The 16,659-nt window shown below is 43.3% G+C and overlaps 1 protein-coding gene across 2 annotated transcripts in view; it reads right to left on the minus strand.

Annotated features, from left to right (window-relative positions):
• The window catches only part of NIN (ninein), a 99,554-nt gene that overhangs the window by 19,883 nt on the left and 63,012 nt on the right, over nucleotides 1-16,659 (minus strand). For both annotated transcript variants that reach the window (XM_065403007.1, XM_065403008.1), the window contains exons 13-22: nucleotides 15,749-15,896; nucleotides 13,738-13,859; nucleotides 11,871-12,394; nucleotides 8,801-10,915; nucleotides 7,336-7,461; nucleotides 6,279-6,348; nucleotides 4,430-4,645; nucleotides 3,042-3,155; nucleotides 1,250-1,372; nucleotides 195-308 (exon numbers count right to left, since the gene is read on the minus strand). In XM_065403007.1, the coding sequence (XP_065259079.1) occupies nucleotides 195-308; nucleotides 1,250-1,372; nucleotides 3,042-3,155; nucleotides 4,430-4,645; nucleotides 6,279-6,348; nucleotides 7,336-7,461; nucleotides 8,801-10,915; nucleotides 11,871-12,394; nucleotides 13,738-13,859; nucleotides 15,749-15,896 (3,672 nt within the window). The remainder of the gene's footprint in view (nucleotides 1-194; nucleotides 309-1,249; nucleotides 1,373-3,041; nucleotides 3,156-4,429; nucleotides 4,646-6,278; nucleotides 6,349-7,335; nucleotides 7,462-8,800; nucleotides 10,916-11,870; nucleotides 12,395-13,737; nucleotides 13,860-15,748; nucleotides 15,897-16,659) is intronic.

Consider the following 16,659-nt stretch of genomic DNA (forward strand, 5'->3'; position numbering starts at 1 on the left):
ATCGCATGTTACACGTTCACTCGCCCCTATGATAAATTCACTAAAGGAGCGCCTCAAAATGTCCCAGGTATGAATTGCATATCACCTTTGTACAAAGGACAAGAGGACTATTTGGTACGAACTCCTGCCTGGTCCAAGGGGCTAACAAAAATGTCTATGCTTCAGAAGGATCAAAACAAAAGACATTACTGTACCTTTTCTTGGGAGACTGTGAGCTGCGTTTTCAGTGTCTGACTTTGTTGTTCCCAGGACTTTTGCTCCTGCTTCAAGCTGGCAATAACATTCTCTAAGAAGTTCACTTTAGCTACCTGAAATGAGAGCAAGGAAGAATATATAGAATGACAACGTACCACTAGTCTGTAAGCAAAATATTGCCGGGGATTTCTCTCTCCAGCTCATGTGGACGTTGATGGGAGTTGAGCTGCATGGGGTTTCAGATAAAGAAAGTGTAGTATAGCAAGGAACTAACAGGAATATATACAATTTGCATGCTAGATACACTGCTTGAGTTCTAAGCCACCAGTTTAGAAAAGCAAGGCGCAGGTTACAGTGAAAATACAATCTTGATGCCGGCTGCCTTTTTGACTGGTGGTTTTATTACATCTACTAAAGTCCATGGTACAATTAAGGTTGGGTGTACTCCAGGCTGAACTGGACCTGAGCTCTGCATCAAGGTCCCTGGGTTCCTGGTATGGGGGAAAAAAAAAAATGTTGAAATTAAACTGATATAGGACACTCAATCCAGAATGTAAGAGTGTTCACTCAGATTTGCACCAAAATAACAAAGTGTGAATTATAATTGAATTAGTTATTTCCTTTCCAGCTTGTGTATCAAAAAGCTCAAACTAAATCATAAGAAGCCCGATTTAACCCAAAATGAGAGCATCCACCTAGCCTTTTACACTGATTTAATGAAAAAGATTTTAAATCAAACCTTAAATTAAACCAGTGCAAAGTTTGCACGTAGACGAACCCCAAGCTCTAGAAACCCACATTTTTTAAAATGAAAGCTTAGACTCTGGAGCACAAATTTGCTACAATTTGATTCTGCAGCAAATTCCAAACAATGCAGAGCATATGGAGGCCAAGATATAAATACTGAAATAGTACCAGACACATTTGTCTGGCATAACTGTAAGAGGAAAAAAAAATAGCTAAGTTATTTCACAGAGTAATGTACTGTATAGGAATTAGGGCTGGATACAGCAAGTGGTTTGGGATATGGGTAAGCGTTTGCAGTTCTTATTACCTTATCAACACATCTGTTTAGTTCCTCGCTGAGGGCTTCTTTTTCTTTCAGCAGCTTTTCATTTTTAGTTATTACACTAGAAATTTCATTCTGGAAGTCAGAGCGATCAGGACATCTGGGCAGCTGTGGGAGACAGAAATCCCTCAGATCTTGTCATCATATCGAGTAGCATTTCTGCTGCTGTTTATGACTTTATTCACAAACATTTTAGACAGCTATTTCTGTAGGGATCAGGGCCTCTTCATGCTTGGCACAGTACAAATATATTTAAAAATACAGTCCCTGCCTCGGTTTAAGTGAAAGCGACAGTTAATTTCAACAAACTGTTTTTTCATGTCTTTCTGAAAACTGCTCCGCCCGTATGCTAAAAGCAAGACATCACAACAGCAAACAGAGTGAAAGGATAACAATTGAGAGGGGACAGCATTTTTAGTCAGGTTGTTTAAAACTCTGTTTTGCTTTTGTTAATGCTCATGTAACTTTGACTAATGCTTAGGACCGGGGTTGGCAACCTTTCAGTAGCGGTGTGCCGAGTCTTCATTTAGTCACTGTAAGTTAAGGTTTCGTGTGCCAGTCATACATTTTAACCTTTTTAGAAGGTCTCTTACTATAAGTCTATAATAGATAACTAAACTATTGTATGTAAAGTAAATCAGGTTTTTAAAATGTTTAAGAAGCTTCATTTAAAATTAAATTAAAATGCAGAGCCCCCCGAACCGGTGGCCAGGACCTGGGCAGTGTGAGTGCCACTGAAAATCAGCTCGCGTGCCGCCTTTGGCACGCGTGCCATAGGTTGCCTACCCCTGGCTTAGGATAAAGGAAGCCTTTGTTAAAGATTCAACACCCTCCAACCTTCAACTAATGGGTTGGAGACTAAACATTCTGGAGAGTTCCCAGAAGTTCTCCAGCAAAACCATGGTAGAGCAGAGGCTTATGCTCCTGATATTTCTAAAAAGTGAAAAACCCAAGCACAATGGCCTTTACAAAACCACAAACACAAGCTAAAAATGCTCCCTGCGGCAGAGTAAGACTCCAGGAGCGCTGCGGGACACGACACCGCTAAAAACAGCAGTGTAGACAGGGGAGGCACTGCCTGGGAGTGTAAAGAGCCACTTGGTCTTAAAGAGGATGCGTTTTGCAATTATGCAAGAGGATGAAATTGAGTTCATGGAGCCCAGATCAAAAGGGTTAATAATCTGACCCTGATGGCAACTTTAGTTCCAGGGATTTGAGATTACAATATGTTAAGCATGATTCCATTGGCTCTAATGTGACTGTTTATTTAAATGAAATTATCATACCAACACTTCCAGTAAAATTTACATCTACTGAAGCCTTCTAGGGATAAGGCATCAATTGGTGCAGCAATCAAAAGTCTCCTGTAGAGGGCATCCTGGAACTGACTAATCCTCAACTGGGAGACCATGTGGATATGACCAGCTGCTACAGAATCACAACTGGATAAAATGCCATATTTTTTAATATTACTTTCTACCCATTCATTGTCAAGACAGGGCTCCCAAAGCCCATTGCTTTGGAACATCTGGTGGAAGACTAAGGGGAAAACAGTCTTTACAGCCTTCAGAGCAAATTTATGAACAGCCGTGTGCACACTGGGACATTGTTGCAAGGATATTTGCATTCCTCTTTTGTCATTGCCTTCCTGTACAAACAAGCTAATTACCTCAAACACAGTCAGGAGAGCAGAATATAAATGTTAAGAGCAACCATCCTGCCAGCTGTATAAATTCACCATCTGCACAGTCTGGACTAGATCAGGGACTGTCTTTACCTGTTTGGTCTTCTCCAGTTCCTGTCTGAGGAGGTGGTTTTCCTGCTCCAGTAAACGATTTTGAACCTTGATTTTAGACAGCTCGGTCTCCAAAGAAGACACCAGAGTTGATGACTGGGGAAAGTAAAAAAAAAATGAAACGCTAACTGAACTGGAACTCCATCTTCATGGAAAAATTCAAGATCACACAAAAGACCAATCCAGGAGACAGTCTGCGCAACGGCACAGGGCAAACTCTAGGCCAGGGAGGAACAAACTACGGCCTGGGGGCCACATCCAGCCCTTCAGACGTTTTAATCCGGCCCTTGAGCTCCCACCGGGGAGCAGGGTTGGGGGCTTACCCTGCTCCACGCATGCCATGGCTCCACACGGCTCCCCAAAGCAGCGGCATGACCCCCCTCTGGCTCCTACGTTGCCCCACCCCAAGTGCGGTCCCTGCAGCTCCCATTGGCCAGGAACCAATGTGGACGTGGCAGTGCGCAGAGCTGTCCTGCCGCGCCTCTGCGTAGGAGCTGGAGGGGGAACATGCCACTGCTTCCGGGAGCTGCTTGAGGTAAGTGCTGCCCGGAGCCTGCATCTCTGATCTCTTTCCATGCCCCAACCCCCTGCCCCAGCCCTGATCCTCCTCCCACCCTCCAAACCCTTGGTCCCAGCCTGGAGCACCCTCCTGCACCCCCAACCCCTCATCCTCAGCCCCACCCCAGAGCCCGCACCCCCTCCCACACCCCAACCCCCAATGAGCATTCGTGGCCTGCCATGCAATTTCCATACCCAGATGTGGCCCTTGGGCCAAAAAGTTTGCCCACCACTGCTCTAGGCCATAATGGCTCTAGCAAAATACCTATGTTAGATCTTTGTGAAAACAAGAGAGCCACGATCTCTTAGCATTCCCTAGGATTAGTTTTGAAAATGGAATTGCGCTCTTCTACCTGCTTCCCAATCCCCCTTTTAACCACTGCCGAAGAGCAGACCCTCTGGCTCAGTTTCCCTCCCCATCTCCACTTCTACCAACACCCATGTTTGCAGATGGGATTTAAAGAACAGTTTTGAAAGACTATGCCCTGTTAAGAGATAGAGAGCATGGTTGCTAGTTTCATGGGGGTGCCTATGCAATAGCGTTCATTCCTGAAATTCAGTAGTGTCACACCATTAACCATGAAACGGTACAGAAGCTCCCCGACTTATGCAAGAGTTCCGTTCCGGAACGCCTTGCATAACTGGAATTTTATGTAAGTCGGAAACGTATCTCCGACCATTACGCCAAAAAAACAAAACAAAAACCACAACATACCACACTCCTATTTCTAGCTTACGGAACTTTTTCTGTCAGCTCGGATTTGCGTACGTCGGGTTTACGTAACGTAGGGAGCGTCTGTATTACGCCGTACCTTAACTTGACAGTTTTCCAGTTCCTCTTTCAGCTTGGATCTCTCCCTTTCCAATTCTTCCAGTGTACACTTCCCCACTTCCTTTTCTTTTTGCCTGAGGAGTCTTGCCAGCCGTTGATTAAGATCCTGCACGTCTGCTTGGTTTTTTGAATTCTTTTGACTAAGTTCTGCATTTTCAAAGTCGAGCTGCTGGTTCCTGGCTTTCAAATCTGATACCTGATTAAAACAGGAAGTATCAGAATGACTAAATAAATCTCTCCTGCACTGAATAATAGATTTAGGAATTAGATATACAGTACAGTATCTCTTTCATACAAAGGGAATGGTTCCTATCCAGATTCTAATTCGTAATATGATGGCATGACCTACTTACGCTGCTGTGCTTTCCCAAGAGCAGTATTCTACCTAAACCAGTCAGAACTCCAGTAACATACATGTTTATTTGCTCTCATTGTAATCTGTCTTGTTCAATCATTCTAGGAAGAAATTTTAAGCCAAGCCAAACAGCGCCACGTTCTAATGCAGTTCACTTTCATGATAGTTTGCTGTGCCTGACAAATCTCTACTCATCAGTCCCTCTTTTGCCATGAGGACATACGTTTTGAGGGGTATAGGAGTCTCATCCACAAGATAAATTACCGTGAGCAAGCAGCATTTTCTAGGCAAAATTTAAAAAAGGGGCACCAACTTTAAAAAAACAAAACCCTGTTGAGTTTTTGTTTTTAAACCTACTACTCTTCACCCGTGAGGACTGTACAGAACTCCGTGAGGACTGTACAGAACTCCGTGAGGACTGTACAGAACTCCGTGAGGACTGTACAGAACTCCACTTAAAAATTTTAGAGCCTGTAATTGATGCAAGTAAATCTAATGCATATCTGGGGGTGAAATATCCAGCACTGGCAGCATTCCTATGCCCAACTGATCTGGGAAGAGGGGCCAGCCCTGGAAATACAACTAAGGCTTTGTCTTCACTACCCGCCGATCCGGCGGGTAGAAATCGGTTTATCGGGGATCGGCTTACCGCGTCTAGTGAAGACGCGGTAAAATCGATCCCTGATCGCTCTGCCGTCGACTCCGGAAATCCACCTCGGCAGGAGGCGGCAGCGGAGTCGGCGGCAGCGCGGCAGCGGTCGACTTTCCCGCGTCCTCACCGCTAGGTAAGCCGACCTAAAATACGCAACTTCAGCTACGGTATTCACGTAGCTGAAGTTGCGTATCTTAGGTCGGACCCCCGCTGCAGTGTAGACCTAGCCTAAGATCTCCCATTGGGTGCTACAGAGCAGTACCCACCAGGGAGACATAGAAAGACATTTGTTAAAATTAAGGACTTGTCTACTCTTGCTGCGCTGCAGAAGCATTTAGTAAAGAGGTTACCTATGCCGACGGGCGAGCTGCTCGATCTCCCTGAGAGGCAGTAGTTAGGTGAATGGGAGAAGCCCTCCCATCGACAGAGGTCTATCTACACAGAGTTAGGGGGGTAGAACATGTCACTCAGGGACACCCCTACGCGAAGAAGTTGCACTGATATAAGTATGTATTTTCATTAGGAAGTCTTTCCAGGTTGAATAACACAGAAAACACCTTAAAAAGTCTGAAAACTACTCTAAGTACCTAGGTAATGAAAGTGTGCAATTACCTCTAATGCAATATGTCAGGGAAACCTTTAATCAATACTGACCAGTGAAGGAGAACCTACGGTTATTTTAGAATATCTTTGAATTTTTTAATGTATGCAAGGTGCATCTCCTCTTGCCTTCATGACATTTAAACTACAGGGCAGAAATTACCTTACGCACCGAATGTCTCTTTACATAAGAGATTTAGGAGGAAGCCTCAGTCTACATACCTGTTTTCTCAAGTTGTCCGCCACCTTCTGCACGGCCACCTTATCCTTTCTTATAGCCTCTATTTTTTGCCTAAATAATGGACATTGAACAAAAGTATGGTTAACAGTTGGTTTTTTCAGATGTGCTATGTGCTAGAACTGTTTCAAAATGCACCATCTGTCCATCCGAAATGGTCATGGCTGAAAAATTCCTGGTTAGTAGTAGAAAGGCAGGGGATGGATCACTCAACAACTGCCTGTTCTGTTCGTTCCTTCTGAAGCACCTGGCATTGGGCCACTGTCGGAAGACAGGATACTGGGCTAGATGGACCTTTGGTATGGCCATTCTTATGTTCTTAAGACAGGGAACTGCTGTTTTCACATAGGCACAGTCAGTGCTCGCTATCCCTGTCTTTCCTCAGGGACTGATGCACGTGGTCCAAGAAATACTTCCTCTTCTTTTCTGGAAGGCTCTGGCAATCCAAGGACCACATGTTTGACAGTCCTTCAGGAGAGAGATGGAAGTCAAGGCATTCAAATGCTCCTTTCCCCTCCCCCTCCTTTTTCATGGTAAATGTCTTTGGGCACATCATTTTTGCACATCAGAAGCAACAGGACCACTGCAAGCAGGTAGACATGGTTGCTAAGCAATGTGAGCAGCTGCAGCGTGCTTGGCCTGTGGACCACATCGGCAGGCAGCTCCTCCACCTGCCTTCTCAAGTGCACTCAGGGTGGCTGTTTCTGCTGCTAAGCAAGGGGAAGGGCAGCATTAGTACATACGCTCAGTAGATCATTTAGTAGGTGATGTGCTTCTCTGGTGAGAGAAGTACCCTTTCCCCATCTGGCAACGTACAGAGCAAGCAGAGGCTGGTATGAGCTCATATGCTGCCAAAACTCTACAGCGAATAAGTGCTGTCACTGGAAAGAATCACTGTCATTTTAAAGGCATACAACAAGCTAGAGAACTTTGAGACTGACTTTCTACATCCCATAACAGCAACAAGGGTGCCGTTTTTCTTGTTTGCATTGCAGTTAAAACCAGGAAGCACATGCAACATATGCCACTTCGTATTCTTACCACATTTCTTCTCGAGATCCATTTAGCTCCCTTAGTTTCAGGTTAGAAACACTACCTTCCTCATTTAACAGGGTTATTTCATTCTTCAGAATAGCATTTTCTTCTCTGAGCTTCTCAGCCTCACATCTACAGTATAGAGACAAGACAGTTGAAACACACTGATGTTCTTGTACCTCTTCCAGCTCCACTGGTAGAAAACATTCTCATTACAAAAGGCAAATTACTTCTGACAACTGAAACAGCAGAACTTCCCGTTGATAAATATCATATGGATGAATTTACATGGCTTTTATGTAATGCTTACCAGGAGCACCTCCCAGAGCATTGCATAGGTGCTGTTTTAATTTCATGTACAAATGGAATAAAAAAAAAAGTCTGTTACACTGAAATGTAATTGCAAACTTAAATTACACCTCTGTAATCCAGTAAAAATCTCAGTGTATAATTTTATAGAACTTTTTGTTTGTAATGTGATTTGAAGACAACGTAATAGTTCAGACAGTTTGAAAGCAATTGTTTTGCCGCACTTTGCATATTGTAATGTATTAGACCATCTGTTTCAGGAACAGCAGTTCAATACAATGGCAATACCAGCATGAGAAGTAGCAGAATTTGACCTGTCTTTTCTCTTGTTTGCGATTTTAGAGTAGGTGCTTTTAAAAATCAGGATCTAGACATGATGCAACACTTGAAAGGGTCATTCCAGGCTTCCCATAAGAATTTAATAAAAAGTTAACAGCCATTTGTAACCACTTTGTGTAATCTCAAGAGAATGAATTCTTTAACTGCTAAATTTCAACAAAAATGAAGGTAATTTATTATGAGCTATGAGTTCTTAGTTATGCTGGTATTTACCATATCATACACTTAATGGATTCTGAAGGATTTAAGTACTCCTATTTTGCGAAAATTACTAAGATTGTTTAGTGTTAACTTTAACATTTTAGAAAATTGCAGCTCCGTTAGTACCCTGAGTTACAGGCCAAGAACTAAGGCAAGAGAAGTGGAGAGATTATTAGTATGAAAGTTAAAAGCACTCCAAAGAAGTTACAGTAATGTTCTTTCACATTAAAATGTTTGTTTCATTGAGACTTATCAACTAAAATACACTCTGCAAGAATAAATACATACAATCACACTGAACAGTTGACAAATTACTCTTGCTTTACCATCACTGCTTTTAGAATATCATCACTTACATAACTGCACAGAAGATTAAAATTAACCTACAAAACTTTCATAATCCACATTAAAGTAGTTTTCTTACTAGTCATTAGAATCCAAGGCATTGTCTTCTACTCAAGGTTAATCTACTTGTTAATGTGACGCAAGCATAAGTCAGTCAGTAGCAGTTACATGCCAGTCAATGAATGCTAGCAGGTTAGTTTTCTAAGCACAGCAAGCAGCAAAGTTAGATTTTGGGGGGAGCACAAATATGTCCCAATTTTTTTAAAGTGTACATTACCTCAGGAGTTCAACTTTTTGCTGCAGCTCACTACATGTGCTTTGCAAATCATGTATCGTTGAATTCAACTCTTTTTCTTCTTGAGAATGCATGTCTTTTTGCTTAACCAGAGATGTAACTTTCTCTTTCAGCTTCCTGCTCAGCTCTTGTAGTGCTCTTTTCTCCGTTGCCAGGTCTTTTATCGTGGTCGCACATTGGTCATGTTGATCTTGCAGGACTTTAAACGTTAAAGTATGTTCTTCCAGTTTTCCAAGTCTGCACTGCAGTCTTAAGTTCTCACTGTGCAGCTCTAGCTTTTCCTGTGCATATTGGTCACGGGCATCTTCCAGTTCCTTAACTTCTTCCAGGAGCTGTGTTTTTTCTTGCCGGAGTCTGACACTTTCTTGATTACTTTCTTCTAACCTGTGCTGCAGGCTTGTAAGTCTTGGTACATCCTCTTCAAGTTTTTTATTTTGTTCAAACAACTTTATCATTTCAGATTTCAGGCCCTTGGTTTCTAGCTGGATTTCTTCCTGTAATAGAAGTGTAGATTGTGACCTTAATCTTTCTTCTAGCTCTTCAATCTTTTTCCAAAGGTGAAGTACTAGATTGTTCAGCTCTCCATTCTCTTTAGTTGCTCCACAGACCTTCTCAAGTTGAAGAGAAGCTTCAGTTATTTCCTCAGCCTTCTTTAGTTCAGTCTGTAGCCTAGAAACTTCATAACAAAGCTCTTTATGGTCTGTAGCATGATCAGATGTTATTTTTGCCACCTTGCTATCTTCCCGAAAACATCGGTTCTCTCTTTTAACGTCTTCATAGAACATCTTCAACTTGGGAACCGCCTCAAAGATTTTCTCAAGCTCTGTCTGTTTCATTTCCAGCACAGACACTTTGGAAGCCTGATCTTGCTTCTTGTCATTAGCTTCATTATATTCTGCTTCCAATACCATTATATTTTCCAGAAGCTGACCAATCTGTATTTTCAGGGCATGGTTCTCTACCTTAGTGTCTTCATACATCTTCTCTAGACTGGAGTAAGCCTCAACCATTTCTTCAAGCTCCTTAGTTTTAGCCTCCAACAATGAAAGAACAAGCAAGTTTGCTCCATGATCTGTCTCTTTACAACCATCTTGCAGATTTTTTAGAACATTACCCTCAATTTGCTCTATCCTGTCTTGCACCTGAGATTCTTCCATCTCAGAATTTGATTGGTCAAAACTGGAAAGTTTCCTTGGCTCTTGCTCCAGCCTCTGTAACCTCTGCTGTAACCTGACAATCTCAGAAGCCATTTTCACATTTTCCTTCACAGCCTGCTCGTGAACCTTCTGTAGGTTTATAAGAACCTCTCCATCCTCTTCCAATTGTTGCATGCCAGACAGTGCTGAAACCTTGCTCTTCACTACTGCATATTCATCTGCCAAGGCATTGTAATCATTCTGCAGTTTGGAAAAGTCAAGTGTTTCCTGCTGCAAATTCTTTATTTTTTCTTGAAGCTTTACGATTTCCAAACTCATCTGTGCATTCTCTTTTTCTGCTCTCTCGTGGGTCTCTTTGTTTAAACCCTCTAAAGCAAGAAGTTTGGAATTCAGTTTGTATTTCTCTTCTTCATATGCAGTCTCAAGCACTTCAAGCCTTTGGCTAACCAGCTTCCTTTTTTCCTCTACCACAGACATTTGTTCTTCTCTGTCTTTTAGCTCTCTTTCATGATCATTTTGTTGCTGCAGTATTTTATTATGCAACTCATCCTCTTGTTTTTCAGCAGCATTTCTCAGGTCCTGCAGCTCTTTCTGGAGCTGCTCCTTTTCACACGTTAGCTTGTTCACATGTTCCTTGAAATTCTTCTCTAGGAGTTCTTTCTCCTGTGTTAGGACAAAAGAAATGGCCTTTTTGCTCTCCAGCGTTTCCTTCAGTTGCTCTTGGGCTTCAGCGCATTCCTGGATGATTTCATCCTTTTCAAATTCCCACTGAGATTTCTCCTCACGCTGTTGTTCGGCGAGTTCTTGCAGTTCTCGTTGGTAGCGTTCTTCAAGATTTCGTAGTGCTTCTTCATACTTGTTCACAATTGTTTGTCTGTTGACAGAAAACTGAGTTTCTGTTTGAGATGTTCTTCTGTTATACTCAGTTTCCATTTTTTCCCTAAATATGGTCAACATAACACATTACTAAAACCTCTGCCAATTCCGGAAAATATGTCTGTTTTCAAACTATTTAACGAAACAACTGAAATTTACACATTTAATCACGTTTCAGACCAATATATTCAATAGTTGGATTTTTCTTTTGAGACCCAGAGTTACATTTGAGAGAGACAACCTGCTGGGATTCAAAAAAATCTACTTGCCTGGCAAAGAACATAACTCATGCAGTATTCTCAGAGGCAGTCTTACCAAAAATAGAACAGGAGTACTTGTGGCACCTTAGAGACTAACCAATTTATTAGAGCATAAGCTTTTGTGGGCATATATGCATCCGAAGAAGTGGGCTGTAGCCCACGAAAGCTTATGCTCTAATAAATTTGTTAGTCTCTAAGGTGCCACAAGTACTCCTGTTCTTTTTGCGGATACAGACTAACACGGCTGCTACTCTGAAACTTACCAAAAATAGGTGCCAGCTGATTCACGTGAGTGGAACCCTCTCAATGATGCTTCACATGAGAGCAAGGGGGTCTCTTTGCACTGATCAACTTTCAGGTTCAGGGCCAGAGATTTAGCTCTTGGGTTTGAGAACCCAAGCAGTAATTTTAAAAAGTCTTTCAATAAAGACACAAAGAATGTAAAGGGCATGGACACTGAATGGGATTTACCAATTAACTGTGCTTTAGGGCCTATTAACTAGTTTGATTTTATATCTATATTTATCTGAAGTCGAACTGAAACCAGTAATATTAAGCATCCAGTCTAAAAAACAGAAGAAAAGGCTTTTGGGTACCAACAGATTCACATTTAACAATAAAAACAGTTCTTCTAGTATAGTTTATACTATTAGAACTTTAAAGAAGAGAGTCAAAACAGATTGAAGATCAGGAATAACTTCTGAACTAGTTCAGTTCAGCGAACCTGCCTAGCAGATAGCCCAAGCAGTGCTGTCTCACCTTTCTTCTTGGAGTTCCTGTTGGTGTTTTTCCAGCAATTTGTGTTGTAGCTCTTCCCTCTCAACAGCATGCTTTTCTGTCAGGCTTTTCAGCTGCTCATGGAAACCACGTTCTACCTCCCCCTTTTCTTCTTGCAGGGTCTGCACCAGAACTCTCATCTTTTCTTCCATCCAAATACCATTCTGAACCAGCTCCTCCCGCTCTCGGTTAAAGCTCTCTTGTACCTGCTCCAGCCTAACCCGGAGCTCTTCCTCATGTCCTAGCTTCAGCAGTTCTTGGAGATTAGCCTTTTCCTTATCAAAGCTCATCTGTAAGTCGTTTCTCTCCTCATTATGTTTACAGTCAATCCTTTCTCGTTCCTCTTTGAGCATCGCGGTCTCTCCCTGGAGTGCTTCAATTTGGTTTTTAAGGGCACTTATTTGCTTTTCCATGGTTTGCCTCTCTTCATTATATTTCTTCGCCACATTTTCTTGCTCCTTTTCACAATGGGCCTTGGTCTCAACTAGTTTTTCATAATGGCTCATCTGTGTTAAAAGAAAAATGCAGTTGTTTTTTTTCTAGCTTACAGAGGAGCAATATTCTCATTTGCACATTAGTGTCTTAAACTGCCTTTCCCCACAGAAGCAGAATAGGAATGCTAGAGCAGTCAGCTTGATTTCTTAACGTGGCAAGGATAATATTTACACATATACAAATGAAATTCATGTTACATGCTTTTGTGAAACCAACAAAAGAAAGCGTAGACAATGTGCAGGGTCTCAACTGATTTTCACGAGTCAGGAAGGGTACGTCTAGACCAGAGTTTGTGGTCCTGTTTTAACTTTAGTCAGCCACGCTTTCAAAATCCTTCAGTTAAGCTTTTCATTGTTGATTCACCAAGAAAGTAAATATATTAAGCCATGCAAAAGAAAAGATCTGCTCTTCAAGGAAAAACTGATTTCCAGAAGCAGCAAACTATTGTCTCTCTCCCCTATGCCCAATTGTGGGGGTCATCAGTTTTCTTAAATTACAAACTCACTGTGTCTGAGTCCTGGTCTACACTGGGAGGGAAGGGAATCGATCTGAGATACGCAACTTCAGCTACGTGAATAGCGTAGCTGAAGTCGATGTACTTAGATCTACTTACCGCGGTGTCTTCACTGCGGTAAGTCGACGGCTGACACTCTCCCGTCGATTCCGCCTGCGCCTTTCACCCTGGTGGAGTACCGGAGTCGACGGGAGAGCGCTCGGCAGTCGATTTATCGCATCTATACTAGACACAATAAATCAACCCCCGCTGGATCGATCGCTGCCCGTCGATCCAGCAGGTAATGTAGACAAGCGCTGAGATTCCCTTTTACAGAGTTGTACTGTAGTCATGTATGGACGCAAACTAGGTATATTTTCAGCTGGGAAGGTGGGCTAAGGAGATAGTCTGAAAACCCCCACACTACCACAGTTTAACATTGCCGGGCTGCTTAAACTTCACTTTTATCAACTTTCCATCCAACAGCTTTTCAAACTAACAATTGTTCCAATTGCTTCAACTACTCAGGTGACTAATTTGGGGGCACCACTCAAGTTTCCTGCTCCCTACAGACCAAGAGTCCAAGTGTACAGCAGGAAGGCGTGACTATTTTCTACTTGCTGGTAGGTGGCTGTGATGCTGCAGCCTCAGGAGGTGTCCTGCCCTCCCAACCACAGGGGGTGAGCGCTGTACTTGTGCTGGATGGAGGAGAGAGATTAGAGGCCAACCCAGACACACCGCTGGGGGTTGCAGGTCAAATGGCAGCAAGAAAAGGAACAGCCAAGGCCACGCCCCTCCCAAAGGACCCATGAAGAGGTGAGGGAATTTCCGAGGTTTTATTTGTGAATGAAGATAGCTTACTGTGTCTTTGAGCTCCTGTTTCAGATGCTGTAGCTCCTTGTGGTGTTGTTCCTTCATTCGTTCAATGACCATTTCTGCTTCTATGCTCATATTTAGCGGATTGCAATCCTCAGAACCAAGCCCTAAAAAAAAAAAAAAGCGTGTTTTCTTGAAGCCCCAAGTGACCAGATGTTCAAGCAAAGCACCTCACCATCTACTCTCCTGGATTTTATTGAAACTCAAGGATGTCAGTTACTACAGCAGGATTCTGTAACAGCCCAGCTCAGGCTCAAACCATCCCGAGGCACCTGGGGCGAAGCAACGCCAAGCTTTCATTTTAGTCTTAATGCTTAACACAGTGACTGTCCACTCTCCAGCGGCAACACTTGCCTGAGGTTAAATATCAGAATGGGGGCCCCACTCCTGAGCTCTCACTGAACTGCCCACAGTGCAGCTTTGGGGGGAAGGGGAGGACGGAGGTGTTGTAAATCCTGCATAAGCTCACCTCTACACTCTCCCTATCCTGGAGTCATTGGGCACACCCCATATCACCCAGTGTCAATCTGAACAGCCCTCAGACGTCTGACTTCTGTCAGCTGAAGCCATAGCCAAGAATCATTGCTGCATACGAGCACTGGAGCCATTCCCTCTCCACCAGTACAGCTGAAACCTCTACACCAGCTTCATGTCACCAGAGGTTCCACCTTGCAATGGGGCAGTTCTCCCTGGACCCGACAGGTCAGCTCTGGGACCTGGCTCGGCTGGCAGCTTGGCGTAGGGCAGCTGCACCACATTAAGGGTATGTCTTCACTACTGGCTGTATTGGTGGGCAGCGATCAATCCCCGAGCGCTCTCCCGTCAACTCCTGTACTCCAGCACCGCAAGAGGCGCAGGCAGAGTCGACGGGGGAGCGGCAGAGTCGACTCACCGCGGTGAAGACACCATGGTAAGTCGATCTAAGTACGTCGACTTCAGCTACGTTATGCACGTAGCTGAAGTTGCGTAACTTAGATTGATCCCCCCCCAGTGTAGACCAGGGCTAAAAGAAATGGTCCATCATCATCTGCCTGTTCTCATGTTGCCTTGCTGAGATGGTGGTCGTGATGGTGCAGGATTAGATAGGTACCAAAAAAGTTATGTTGCTTTAGTTTAGTGAAGGAAAATATGTGTGTTTTGTAGATTAAGGAAAATAAATGGGTTTTAGCAGCCATGGGAAGGCTTTGAAAATACAGGGAGAAAAATGTAAGTGGCAAGATAAGTTGTAAAAATGCTGTGCTTAAAATGTGCCTGATAAGAAAGAGACGCCTCTGATCACCAGGAACAGCACCCTCTAGTTTGCACAATAAAGAAAAGTTGTTCTGTGTTGAATCAGGAGCGACCCCTAACACACCAATGTCATCCCAAAGAAGCAGGCCCAGCCATAAAATCTTGTCTGCTCAAAGCGGCGAAGGGGTCAACCCCAAACTGCCCCAGACTGGTTCTTAACTAAAGGTAGCAACTGGCAAACACATCACTTGTCTGTATAAAAAGTTGAGCTCTTAAAGGGTTCGTAACTAGTACCTGCCTGACCAAGTTGGACCCGCCCACACGGGTTTGAGTACCCCTGGGTCTAGTCCTTCTGTGAGTAGTCTGACCAAATGCTCATGCTGTGTGTTGCTGTATGGGTGTTGTAATAGCTTATTATTTAGGCTTTTAAGAGCAAGTGTATAAACACCATTTAGAGCAAGTCTATAAACACCATTTGGCTTTTAAGATTTCATAAACAAATTAACAGTTGACTTGGTGTTGTGGTAATATCCTGCCCTACTACGACTGCTGATAATTCCAGCGGGGGGGACTGCTCCAAGTGTTTGAATATTTGGGATTTCCTTATGTCAGTAAGTTTCAAGTTGTGCCTAGTTCTGGAATATCAACTCCCATTTAATCCGTTTTGTCACAAAAACTTCCAGAGCTGAGAGATCCCTGTAATCCCTCCACTAGAATACAGCAGAAGAGCCTACTCCAAGACAAACCTAGAGGAAATATCCTTTACCTTGGTCAGGCTCCACACCACCGCTTCCCCCATTTTTAATGTCAAACTCCTCATGCAGCGAGCTTTCCAGAGAAGGCCTAAATATTCTGCCTTGAGTATGATACTCTTCCAGCTCAGACTGGAGTTCATCGATCTGGTCTTGCAGCTCCTGAGTAAAAAACATACCAGAATGAAATAGAGCAAGTCACCGGAACAGATATATTGCAACATGACAGGACATTCAGAGTGGTTTATTTTACGAGATCGACTTGCCAAAAATCTTGGAGTAGCCTAAGAACAGCACTAATTATCCTCCCATCTGCAAGACCTATGGCTGTCCTTTTCCAAGTTCCAACATGCACAGGTAACTCCGAGGTGTGTGTTTACTCACTGAGCTATCAGCACATTCATACTGAACGTACACTTTGTATATGAAACATATGAAGCTTTCATACCCTACATTCTGGCCTGCTTCCCATTGGTTGTTACCCAGGATACAACATAAGAACCTTTCAGACGTAATTGTGAAATATCTGCAATCACTCACAGGGGAACCACCCTTCTGCTGTGACCTTGATATGAAAGTTACAGGCTGTGATGCCCTCACTGCACATTAATTCATTTACCGTCTGTTACTTTTGTCCAGTGGCCAACAGGATATCCTGACTCTGCGCCACATACGACGCACTGAGCACACGGCATTGGCGTTTATTGGGGCAAATGAGTACCTGAGCTAGGATGCATGTACGCTAATTCCTGTGCATTTGGAAAATGTCCACCAAATGAACACTGAAATTTCACTCCCCCAACATCCTCCCCAACACCTTCAGAGTCGATGTAACTAGTTCTACAGGGGTTTTGGCTTTAGCTCCCAAATTGCTGGAATCCCAGAATGGTAGCAGAGTGACAGTACTGCTGTGGATTAAATGTCA

Source organism: Emys orbicularis, chromosome 4 (assembly GCF_028017835.1).
Source record: "Emys orbicularis isolate rEmyOrb1 chromosome 4, rEmyOrb1.hap1, whole genome shotgun sequence".
Taxonomy (NCBI): domain Eukaryota; kingdom Metazoa; phylum Chordata; order Testudines; family Emydidae; genus Emys; species Emys orbicularis.